This window comes from Littorina saxatilis, linkage group LG12 (assembly GCF_037325665.1).
Source record: "Littorina saxatilis isolate snail1 linkage group LG12, US_GU_Lsax_2.0, whole genome shotgun sequence".
Taxonomy (NCBI): Eukaryota; Metazoa; Mollusca; class Gastropoda; order Littorinimorpha; family Littorinidae; genus Littorina; species Littorina saxatilis.
In genome coordinates this window covers 56,590,478-56,602,844 of record NC_090256.1, presented here as the reverse complement: position 1 = coordinate 56,602,844, position 12,367 = coordinate 56,590,478, and the positions used below count along the sequence as shown (strand labels likewise).

The 12,367-nt window shown below is 39.9% G+C and overlaps 1 protein-coding gene across 1 annotated transcript in view; it reads right to left on the bottom strand.

The window, feature by feature from the left end:
- Window positions 1-12,142, bottom strand: part of LOC138983143 (uncharacterized) — a 210,632-nt gene extending 198,490 nt beyond the window's left edge. The window contains exon 1 of the mRNA XM_070356552.1: window positions 11,833-12,142. Within this exon, the coding sequence (XP_070212653.1) occupies window positions 11,833-11,839 (7 nt within the window). The 5' untranslated portion in view covers window positions 11,840-12,142. The remainder of the gene's footprint in view (window positions 1-11,832) is intronic.
- Between the last annotated feature and the right edge of the window lie 225 nt (window positions 12,143-12,367).

The window sequence follows — 12,367 nt, the reverse complement described above, 5'->3', positions numbered from 1 at the left end:
CAAAGTCTGGTTGATCTGTTTTAAGATTTAAGGTCAAATCTGTTATTTAAGGTCAAATCAAATAGAAATTTGTTGATGCTTAAATCTTTGAAACTTCCAACAGGTTTGAGGTTTGACAACTTCTGGACTTTGAAATCTGGTATGGTTGATCCTGGTAATATTAATTGGTCAAAACATCAAGATCAACAATTATAAAATAAGCACTTTCACCAATGTCAAGTGAGCAATAGCAGCAAACGTGAGTCTTATAAAGATTATCACTTTTTGTGTGACCTCAACTTGACCCCTCTGAATGCTCTCAATCATGGAAATTGACCACACTTTGATTATAACCAAACAACATCAAAACTTTGGAATGTGTGAAGTTTCAAAGGTGTTGCTTAAAAGGCGTTCGTAAAAATGACAATTGTATGTGTCTGACTTCAATGCGACCCCGCTGCGACCTTGACGTTTGATTTTATCAACCAGACTTTCATCATGTGTGAATGACTTCAAACACTATAAAACTAGTTGAAGAAATTGACAATTTTTCAAAGTTTAAGCCAGATGGCACTGCTGTGACCTTGAAATTTGACAAACATTAACCAGGCGGTCACCTTTTTTAGAAAATATCCTTAAAGGATCTTTAACCTTACTGTGACCTTGGAATTTGATGAGGTTTAATTTAACTTGCGTAGTGTGCCAAGTTTCAAGGCCCTAGCTTCAAAAACATATGAGAAAACCTCATTGAAAAATGTATATGTTTGACCTCAACGCGACCCTGCTGTGACCTTGACTTTTTCAACCAGACTTTAATCGTGTGTGAACATTATACACTAGAACTGTGTGTATTTTCAAAGCTCGTGCTATAAACGCGCTGAATAAATTGAAAATATTCCACATTTGGACCAGATGTGACCCCGCTGTGACCTTGAACTTTGACAAAGATTAACCAGCAGGTCACTTTTAATGAGGTTTTATAAAAATGCTGAAAGTATGTGAAGTATGTAAAGTCTAACTGATCTAGTATTAAAACATGTAAGACGTGACAAGGACAATTTTTCAGTTTGCAAAGGAAATTTAACCTCGCTGTGACCTTGAAATTCAATGTTGTTTAATGTGATGTGCACCATACCTGGAGGTCATTATACTTTGGTTGTGTGCCAAGTTTCAAAGCCCTAGCTTTAAAAACGTGCGAGATAACCTTAATGCTATGACTCAGTGCCGTTTTGAATGATATAACGAACAAAATTATCGTTATTTGTAAAATCATTTGGGTAAATTTATCTTTTCTTTTCGTAATTGGGTTCCAGCATCTGTTGTCTTAACAAAAATCACAATATCAGTTGTGTTTGTCAACTTTTATTTTTTAGCCCCTTTGTCCGCTTTTCGTGCGCACCTTTTGGCACTTAGTCATATATATGTGAGTTGTTCTTTGCTACTGGTCACAAGTGGGGGTCAGCTCAGACGGACGCTTTTTTCAATACAGTCTAGGGGAGAAACTGGTCACAAAGCACCCAGTACATGCCAGAGAGATAGGAGAATTGGCACAATCAAAGAAAATAACAAAATCATTCAATAGATATGGAAATATTACGATTTACTGTGAAAATGCTAGCAAAAATGGCGTCCAAAAATGGGAACGCACACTTGGTGCGTCTTTGAAGACTTACCTCCCGTTCTGTGTTGTTGATAATAGTCGTGTTTGTGCTGTTTTTGTTGAAATAGTATCTAACAAGAAGAGCAAACGCTCGATCGAGTCACTTTCGCAGTTCTGAATATTATATGAGGCATCAGATGGACAGGAAGAAATTGCTATTCACAACACAATGAGTCACGTTCACATAAAATTTGAGCCCGGTCACTTTTATAGTTTCCGAGAAAAGCCCAACGTTAAGTTGTGTGTTGCCGAACAGAAAAGGCTAGTTATCTCCCTTGTTTTTCTGATAACGTTCGTAAAAGGCTACAGATGTAAATACTTTGATGTAAAGAATAATCCTACAAAGTTTCAATCACATCCGATGAACTTTGTCAAAGATATAAAATGTCTAATTTTTCCTTTGACGCTGACCTGTGACCTTGAAAAAGGTCAAAGGTCAATGAAACCATCGTTAAAGTGTAGAGGTCATTGGAGGTCACGACTAAACAAAATATGAGCCCGATCGCTTTGATAGTTTCCGAGAAAAGTCCAACGTTAAGGTGGTGTCTACGGACGGCCGGACGGACGGCCGGCCGGACAGACTAACACTGACCGATTACATAGAGTCACTTTTTCTCAAGTGACTCAATAAAACTGATGCAGTTCTTGAAATGTTGCAAATTATTGTTGTCTTTGTGAAATGCGAGAGTGTTCTGAGGCGTAATCTGCATACGGCTGATGTCCCACATAGGGTACCCCACTTCGATCAGCGTATCACTCCAAATGAGCTTCATAGCAGAAAAGCAGATACACTACCAAAACACTGCATAACAGATCTACAAGTCTGAGCCAGAATCATTGAAATTTACTTTCTGTATAAAATATTGCAATCAAATTTGTTCACGCCGTCCCACAAATAACGCAGGTTACCCTCGCCTTCGATTCAAAGTAACTCCAATCTGACTGAATTACCATCGAAACGCAGATGACGAACTGATTCACCACACATTTGTGGTATTTTACACACAAATTTCAACTCTGTTGTTTCGCGATAAACAGCCATAAACAAACAAATGTGGCGCCGTCACGTCGCCTCGGAAGGAATAACGCAGGTGACCAAGACTTGTTTCCGCGGATACCTGTCTGATTAAAATCATCGTTTTTTTCACAAATGACGGCTCTTTGGCAGATCTGGTGAGTTGGAAACTGTCTATGAATGTTTCATTTAATGTCAAATGGGTACATTCTTGTCGATATTGTTACCTTTGGGCTCATAAATTAAGTCAATCGTCGTGTTGTCCGAAAGTGACTTTTGTCAGCATAGAACTTACTGTGCTTTGATCATTGACTGAGAAGAATCTTCCGATGACACTAGTTCATTTCACTACGCGACTGCAGATCTGCAAGGAAACTTATGGCAGGGGAAATAAGCTTAACTGAAGACGAATAAGCGGAGTAACTGTTCTTCAACGGATTGCTCTCACTGATCTAAATATTTAGATCTTGTCGTCTGCTAGTCTGCTAGTAAGTAGTCTTCGGTCGTGTGAAAGTCACATCTATTTCGACTGTGTGCATCGATCCGTGTAGTGAAATGTTGATCTTTGATGATTTGGCAACATAACTTCGCTAAATGTGCTTCGAGTGTATCTCCCCGTTAACCGCATTTGAAAACGTCTTTTAACAAGACCATGTTTCGACAGCCCAGACGGGGAGGATCCTCGATAGCTCACAGGGTATATAATGTTTTCCGCCGTTTTTTGAAGAATCCTTTCAAATTTGCTATTCCAAAAGTACCTTATGACACGACTCGAGTGGCAAAGAACATTCTCTGCAATTCCTGTCTCAGTCCGTGCAGCCGTTTCGGGTCCTATCGTCATCATACAAACATACACACAGACACACAAGAACCAGCTTTAAAAGTTAGATTATGTAGGAACCATGTGAACCAGTGATTTTTTCTTATGTACAACAGATACTACAGTATTTCTGCTTTATGAAAAGCAATATTTCAAAAACAAAACTAGAGATTTGAATTTTGACCACTTTTCCCCCTTTCTGTCACCAGTACTGAAGAACAACTCATATATATATATATACAGAATTCAAGAAACTCTTTTTCCTCTGCACCACTCCACACAATGAAGGCTGGAAAACTTTTTAAAAACTTAAAAAAGCTTATTTAAACAACACAATAAAAAGTCCAAAACCAAGCCAGAATGTCGCATCTTTTTAAATCCAAATTTTCGGCCCGCAGGCCTTCTTCAAGGTGCACAGACCAAGCGTCTATAGTTACAACACCTGTAACTTTTTATATAAAAAACTTAACTCTGACCAAAACTTCGATTAAAAAACTTAAGTAATTAATTAATTCGATTAATTAAAACTTCGATCGTCAATACTATCGAAGGGTGTTTTTTGTTCAGTTTGGAGTTTATACAAGATCCACAAGGCCGAATCGAAAAGGTGACAGAGTTAATTAAATACTATTTAACTTTTTCATAACAAAATTATAGTTAGTGTTGTAACTATAGACGCTTGGTCTGTGCACCTTGAAGAAGGCCTGCGGGCCGAAAATTTGGATTTAAAAAGATGCGACATTCTGGCTTGGTTTTGGACTTTTTATTGTGTTGTTTATCTATATATATATACGACTAGTGTCTGTGTATCTGTCTGTGTATCTGTCTGTGTATCTGTCTGTGCGCGATGCACGGCCAAAGTTCTCGATGGATCTGCTTCAAATTTGGTGGGCATATTCAGGTTGACCCGGTACAGGACACAACCTGGTCGATATTTCAACACGTGCTCTCAGCGCGCAGCGCTGAACCGATTTTGGTTCCACCTCAGCTATTTTGGTTCCACCTCAGCTACCCGGGCCCCCATACCGACACACCATAGCCGCTACACCACATCACAACGCCAAAGTTCTCGGTGGATCTTTTTCAAATTTGGACACCGTATTCAGCTACACCCCGGACACAATATCATCGATGAGATATTTCAACACGTGCTCTCAGCGCGCAGCGCTGAACTCATTTTCGTTGTTGTGTTCATTTCACCATTATAAGTAACTCTTCCTTATCTTCTCCAGTGTTTGGCGTTTATCTCCCTTCCTTCGTGTGGCTTTCCCGTTCAGTTCTAAGTTACTATTACTATTTTTAGAATGTCACTGCGCTGTCCACAACGCTTCCCTTGCACCCGTAAGTTGTTCTTACTGTCAAAGTTAGGGAGGCCCACAGAGAAAATCCAAAATGGCGGCCACAGCCGTGATTTTTTTTTACTTTTCTCTGAAGATTTAAAAGGCTAAATAAATATTTTGAAAACGTCAAACAACTTGCAAGGGTTTCTCCAGTTGTTGTTCTTTTGAATGATTGTTGGTATGTGAACGTGCTGTTTTTGGTTCATGAGTAAAACAAGTCCCGAACTTGCCCCAAAACGCTATCTCCCGCTTCGGACTTAGCCGCAAACGCGGTGTACAGGGAAAAAGCTATTTGACGTCGCGGCAAGCGAAACACTCGAAATCGTCACCCAAGTTCCAAGAGCGCGCGAAGAAAAACTATTTAAAGTACAATACTGAAATTTAGTGTGGCATAAGATCAACCCTTTGTTATGATGTATGTGAAAGAGCGACTTATTAACATTTTATTAACGTCTTGAAAAAGGGTGGGTTCTGAACACAGTGTTTTACTTTTTACACAGATGTTTCTGGAAATCGCCCATTCCTGTCAATAATGTTAAAAGGCCAATCTACCAGGACAATGTCTTATCTAATCAATGTGTGCAATACTTTAACCGGGCCAACCGATTGAAGTGAAGCAATATTTCAACTTTTGCGCCGTCCAAGGCCGAATCGCGTATGTTCTGAGATCTCGCAAGAAAAAAGTATTAGATGCAGTTTACTGACATTTTGCATACCATCAGATCAATCCTTTGTAATTATGTATTCCGCTGAGCGACTCATAATTACTATTAACATGTTGTGAATATAGTTGATTCTGAACACAGTGTTTTTGTTTTGACACAGGCGTTTTTGGAAATCGCCCATTTCTCTCAGTTATCTTAAAAGGCTAATCTACAAGAAGAACATCTTTTCTCATCAATACGGGCTATACTTTGACCGGGCCGATCGATTGAAGTGAAGCGATTATCCAACGGTTGCGCCGCCGAAGGCTGAATCTAGTCATTTACAGAGTGATACAGCTATTTGCATGACGCCGCGGCAAGCTGAAACACTCGAAATTATCGCCCCAGTTCCAAAGACTCGCAAAGGAAAGATATTCTAACCAGATTCGTGTAATTTTGCGTGCGATACAATCAACTTTCTGTTATTATATGTTTAAAAGAGCAACTTACACAAATATCATTACGTTGTTGAAAGGGTTAATTCTGAACACAGTGTTTTCTTTTAAACACAGGCGTTTTAGGAAGTCGCTCGATCTTTCTTCTCGTTGATCTCAAGAGATACATCTACCAGTAAGTTCAGTAACATTTTTCTAATCAGTATGTGCTTTGGCTTGACCTTGACAAGCGATTGAAGTGAAAAACCAAAAGCTGATCAACTCTCGCAGTCATGCAAAAGCTGAATCAGTTTGTTACGCAGTGTTCAGTATCAGAGTATGCAACAGTGAAAAACTTGACGTCGCGACAAGCCGAAATTCGAAATTATCGCTTATTTTCCACGAGCTCGCAAAGAAAACTTATTTAAAACAGAAAAATATATTGTGTAGTGAAAGATCTCTGCAACAGATCTATCCGGAAGTCTGTTCTCATACTGATGTAAATGTGTTTGACTTTGCCTTGCGATTGAATTAAAACGCTTTTCAACTGTTTCACCGCCGAAGAATCAAGGCATGCCGTGAAAATGTCACATGCAAATACGTTACAATTTTAGGTTTTTCAACTCCCCACCAAAGTTAGATCAACGAACTAGCAACATCTTTAAAAAGAATAACCGAGCCTTCCGGCTGTGGAAATGATTTTTGTCTCTGCGACGCGGCCTTGAGTAGATCCATTATAGTGAACAGATCTAACAAGAACCGCAAATGCTTAAATGACTCACCTTCGCCACAAGTATTATTATGAGAAACAGGCTATTGACGACACGCAGGACCCCGTGACCCAGCAACATTAACAGACCCAAGGAGAAGGTTTGTTGGTGGACAATGACATTTTGGTTAAAAACACGTGGACAAAACACGTAGCTACCTCACTGCAACATGAATTGCTTCACAGGACTGATCAGCACGCAGAAGCCCTTTTCGAAGTAACCTAGCAGTAGATACTCACTTTGCAAAGTAAATTCTCGGTAAAACGTTCTCTCACAAAACACACACACACACACACACACACACACACACACACACACACACACACACACACACACACACACACACACACACTAATAAATGTTGATCCAGAATCACAAAGACAGACAGACACATTATTATTATTATTATATGAAGTCTTATATCGCGCGCGTATCTCCAGACTCGGACTCAAGGCGCGGGCCTGAGGGATCTATTTATGCCGTGTGAGATGGAATTTTTTTACACAATACATCACGCATTCACATCGACCAGCAGATTGCAGCCATTTCGGCGCATATCCTACTTTTCACGGCCTATTATTCCAAGTCACACACACATGCACACATACTCACGCACACACGAACACAAACACACACACATAAACACAGACACACGTGCACATGGACACAGTTGGATCCTGAATTTCAGACACAAACACACACGGACACACGCACACACACACGGACACACACACACACACACACACACACACACACAGTCAATTCCGGTTAATCGGCCATCCGGATAATCGGCCAATTCCGGATAATCGGCCTATTTTCCCTGGGACCGAATCTTTTCTTCATATTATGTGTTAAAATGTTCGGTTAATCGGCCACCACGAAAACTTTGCACATCGGCTAAACGGCCACCTCACACTTTCACGTTTTTGTGAGTGGTTCCATGATCATTACTCACATGACAGCACAAAGGTCTGCCAGTGAGTTTACTGAGTTTACACACTGTGATCGAAACAACTGACAGTCAAACACTGACTTGCTTGTGCCGAAAGCCTCTTTGCACAAACCATGGCGACGAAAAGGAAAGATTACAGCGTCTTGGAAAAACTTGAATTCTTGGACAATGTGAAAGGATATCCACCCAACACATCAAAATTGCAGTTTGCAAATCAGTTAGGGGTCCCAAGAAAAACCCTTTGTCGATGGATTAACGACGAGGATCATCTCAGGAGTGAAGCTGTAGGTGGACGCTTGTCTGTCTCAAAGAAAAGGAAAAGAGGAGGAAAAGACGATGAAGTGGACGAGGCATTGGTTGATTGGTTCAATATGCCCTGGAAAATGCCTTCGGGGAAGAAGAACTGCATTGCCTGGACGTTGCAGTGAGGAAACGTGCCAGTGCCAAACAGAAGCAGACGACACTGGACACATTTTTTGGAGACATGTAGAGCACGTATGCCAATGCACGAAACTTCCGCTTTCCGCTACCATAAGTAACTTCCAACATCCAATATTTTTGTTCTGAGGATCAGGAACTTCCCGATGCGATGTTCGGATAATCGGCCACTTCGGATAATCGGCCATAATTCAGTCAGTCCCAAAAGTGGCCGATTAACCGGAGTCGACTGTATATATATATACATACATACATACATACATACTTACACAAAAACACCCATAGACATGCACATTCACTTTTAATCAGAATCACACAGACAGACACACAGACGAACAGACACACACATATACACACACACACACACACACACCTGTTGCTTCTGTGGCTGCAATATATGGCTTCCAAGCCAAGCGTGTGTCTTGGGTTACTCAAAAAAAAAGGTGTCATTTCAACCTGCGGAACCGCTTCGTTCTTCACTTTCAGTGAGAACTTGTGTAACTGTTTTTATATGGTGCCGATCGATCGAATTACCTGATGTTTTTGTTACATCTCTTTGTTTGTGTGGCTAATGATCTGCAATGTTTTCATATGGTGCTGATCGATCGAATTACCCGATTTTTTTTGTTACATCTCGGTTTTGTGTGACTGATGATCTTACATTATTATATGGCGCTGAAGTACTGTATAATTTAGTAATATCTCGATGTCTTTTAGACTATGATCTGCACTGGGTTTTGTAGCACGGAATTACCTGATCTGTAGGTACATCTCATTGAATGTGTAATGTCTGTTTAACGATGGCTTTAATACACAAAATCACCTGGTGTTCTTCTTTGATCGCGATGTGTTTGCAGAATTCATTTCGGTGCTACAATTTCCGTCTGTTCTGTTTCATCTTCATGCTTGTGTGTTTATTGATGATATTATTATAATGCTGAATTAATTTCCCGACGATTTTTGACATTTAAAGTGTGACTGATGACTTGAAATGACTTTTATGGCGCTGAGTTGTTTGATGTTCTTAATTGGTTCTCATAACTAATGATCTGACTTAGGTTTCTTTTTGGCGCTAAATACCTGATGTTATATTCAAATGTTTCTTTGTTCTGTTATGCAATTGTATTTGTTACATTTCATTGATTAGACAATTTCTGTGTTGCTATGACAGTTTTTTTGGAAAATCTGTTGTTTGTGTCATTATTGCATTGCAGGGGATTTTGTCATGCTGTATACCTGACCTTAATTGCACCACAACAAGGATAACAGATATTGTGTGTGTGTTGGTGAATGTATGTGTGTGTGTGTGTATGTGTGTGTGTTTGTGTGTGTGTGTGTGTGTGTGTGTGTGTGTGAGAGAGAGAGAGAGAGAGAGAGAGAGAGAGAGAGAGAGAGAGAGAGAGAGAGAGAGAGAGAGAGAGAGAGAGAGAGAGAGAGAGAGAGAGAGATTCACATAAAAACATAAGGATACATACATACATACATACATACATACACACATACATACCTGCATACATGGATATATACACACTTACATACACATAATTTGCTATATAATCGCGGATATACAGGTTAAGGAAGAAACGCACACATTTTCAGTCAGGCAGATTAAAATATAACGCATAACTGCAAACTTGTGCTGTAGTTAGTGTTTTCTTGTTTGGAAGTAACATTATTATCATTCAATGTGTGGAAATATGCTAAAATGTGAGGTTACAAATGTTTATAAAGATTGACATTGCGGAACATTAATATATTTTATAGTTTTTATTTTAAATTTATTATTTTTGAAAATATTGATTTTTAAGCTTAAGTTGTAAAGTTTTGATTATACAGCATCAAAAGTATGACAGCTAGATTGTACACAAAGAGATCTTCAATTTGATATATCGTATGACATCTTTACCTGTAAAACCACTGAAGATTTGCTTGTTCGCGTTTCTTAAATTTCGTGTGATGACGTCAATATAGCCTAAAATTGCATTCGGCTATAAAACCCTTTTTATTGCATTTATTGGTTCAACTGTGATACATTTGTGGTTGCTGCAATCTGTTTTATAAAATAAAACCGAAAAGGTCATTTCTTTTTGCTTTTTTTAATTTGTCGCCCTGTACATAACTTCCCAATTGTGAAAAAATCGCATATTTGCCTGACTTTACAGTCCAATACCTCCAAATGTATAATTCTAACAGGCTTCAAACTTTGCACAGCAATTCTATAAGTACTTTTACATTTCAAACCTGAACTATAAGAACATTGCTTAATTTTGAAGCTGTTTACAGCACTCTAAAAATGGCCTTCTGTGGTCTGTTCACGCTTACTGTCAGTGGGCCTCTCTATCAAAGTGAAAAGGTCGAATCAATTTATAGCCACGCGAAAAATACACTCTCACCTATCTCTATATATTTATAGATACAGATATGCATATATATATACGGCTTCTCTGTGTGTGTGGGTGTTTGTGTGTGTGTGTGGGCAAAAACCTGTGTATTGTAGAGTTCTGTTTGTGATGTGGTCTAGCGGCTTTTGTCTGTCTGTATGTTCTGGCATGTGAGAAGCCACAGCAGATAATATAGGGCCAAGAAATAAGCTCTAAAATTCTCAATCCCGTTTGACAGGACTTCGCCTTCAAAGGTGATTGTGGTGAACCGCCATGCTGTCTGTCTCTGTCTCGCGCCGTTCACCCCAAATTCCCGTTTCTGAGTAACTATTTTTAGAATGTCACTGCGCTGTCCAGAACGCTTCCCTTGCACCCGTAAGTTGTTCTTACTGTCAAAGTGAAAAGGTCGAATCAATTTATAGCCACGCGAAAAATACACTCTCACCTATCTCTATATATTTATATATATATATATACGGCTTCTCTGTGTGTGTGTTTGTGTGTGTGTGTGTGGGCAAAAACCTGTGGATTGTAGAGTTCTGTTTGTGATGGGGTCTAGCGGCTTTTGTCTGTCTGTATGTTCTGGCATTTGAGAAGCCACAACAGATAATATAGGGCTAAGAAATAAGCTCTAAAATTCTCAATCCCGTTTGACAGGACTTCGCCTGCAGAGGTGATTGTGATGAACCGCCACGCTGTCTGTCTCTGTCTCGCGATTCACCCCGGCGAAGCCGGGTATTCCTCTAGTATATATATATATATCCAAGTCAGAAAGGTGACAGAGGCGGAAAGCTGACATCACTACACCGGTTCTCGAGGGGGGCTCCGAAACCAACTCGCCGGTTCCCGAGCCACTCTGTTTCTACAAGTATACACCTCACATATGTTTACCCATATGTACTTGAATACCTTCTCCCAGTAGTCAGACAGACAAGGAACCACACAGTAAAATTATGGTTTTCCACAGATGGCTTGTACACTGGAACAAGTATAATTAAAACAATCATGTCGAAAATGTCTCCTGAGCCAAGTTCTTTTTTTTCAGTGCTTGCGACTGCATGCCCCTTGTCCAGAAAGCTCCTGCGTTTATGGCTATTATAGAACTTAATATGGTCACTAACTTCTGAGACAGCGCGATGGTGAGTTGTGTGGAGCCGAAGAAAAAGCACAATGTTAGCTACTGTTGTTGTTTTGTGTTTTTGTCCCTCTCTCTGGTGGAACTTTTGCTCAAATCATAGGGAACTACCAAAACCTAAATCGAGATGCAAACGCAAATAACTACCCACGTAACTGGAAGGCCACTCTCCGTAGCAGACGACATTTTGAGTTGCATCCTTTTAATTTATTTAAAACTACGAAGTGAAACTTGATCTACACGCACGACTTTTAAGCGACCTACCTGTCATGGTAAAAGTTGACCAGTCTCTGTTAGTGTTATTGGCGTTACAAGTTGTTTTTCAGCCGACAATGGGGGAGTTTAGGAAGTCACAGTCATCTTCCTGTTTCAATTTACTTCCTTGTCGGCTGTGAGCGAGTTTTAGCGTCAACTAAGGTGACTCGAGTCGAACCGGAGGTCGCAAAAACTCGGTCCGGTACGACTGGAGTGACGTCACCGGTTAACCAACTTTCAACCTTGCTTCCTGCGTAGGGTCTCTCCAGTTCCAAGATGGCTGCCAAGGCGAGGTGAGAAACTTCTGCAAATATTTTTTGACAAAGTTACGGATTGTGAGAAGACATTTGTTGTAAATCACTTAGCCTTTCAAAAATTAAGGATACTGGGTTGGATACTGTCTTGGTTTTAATGCATTTTATTTTAGCAGTGATGTTTATTTTGGGAAGAAATGAGGTCAACAGGAGTTTGGGTGCGATTTCGGCTCAAATGTACTTTAGCGCCCTGAACTTTTACCCGGCTGTTTTGCGCTCGATTTTCACGC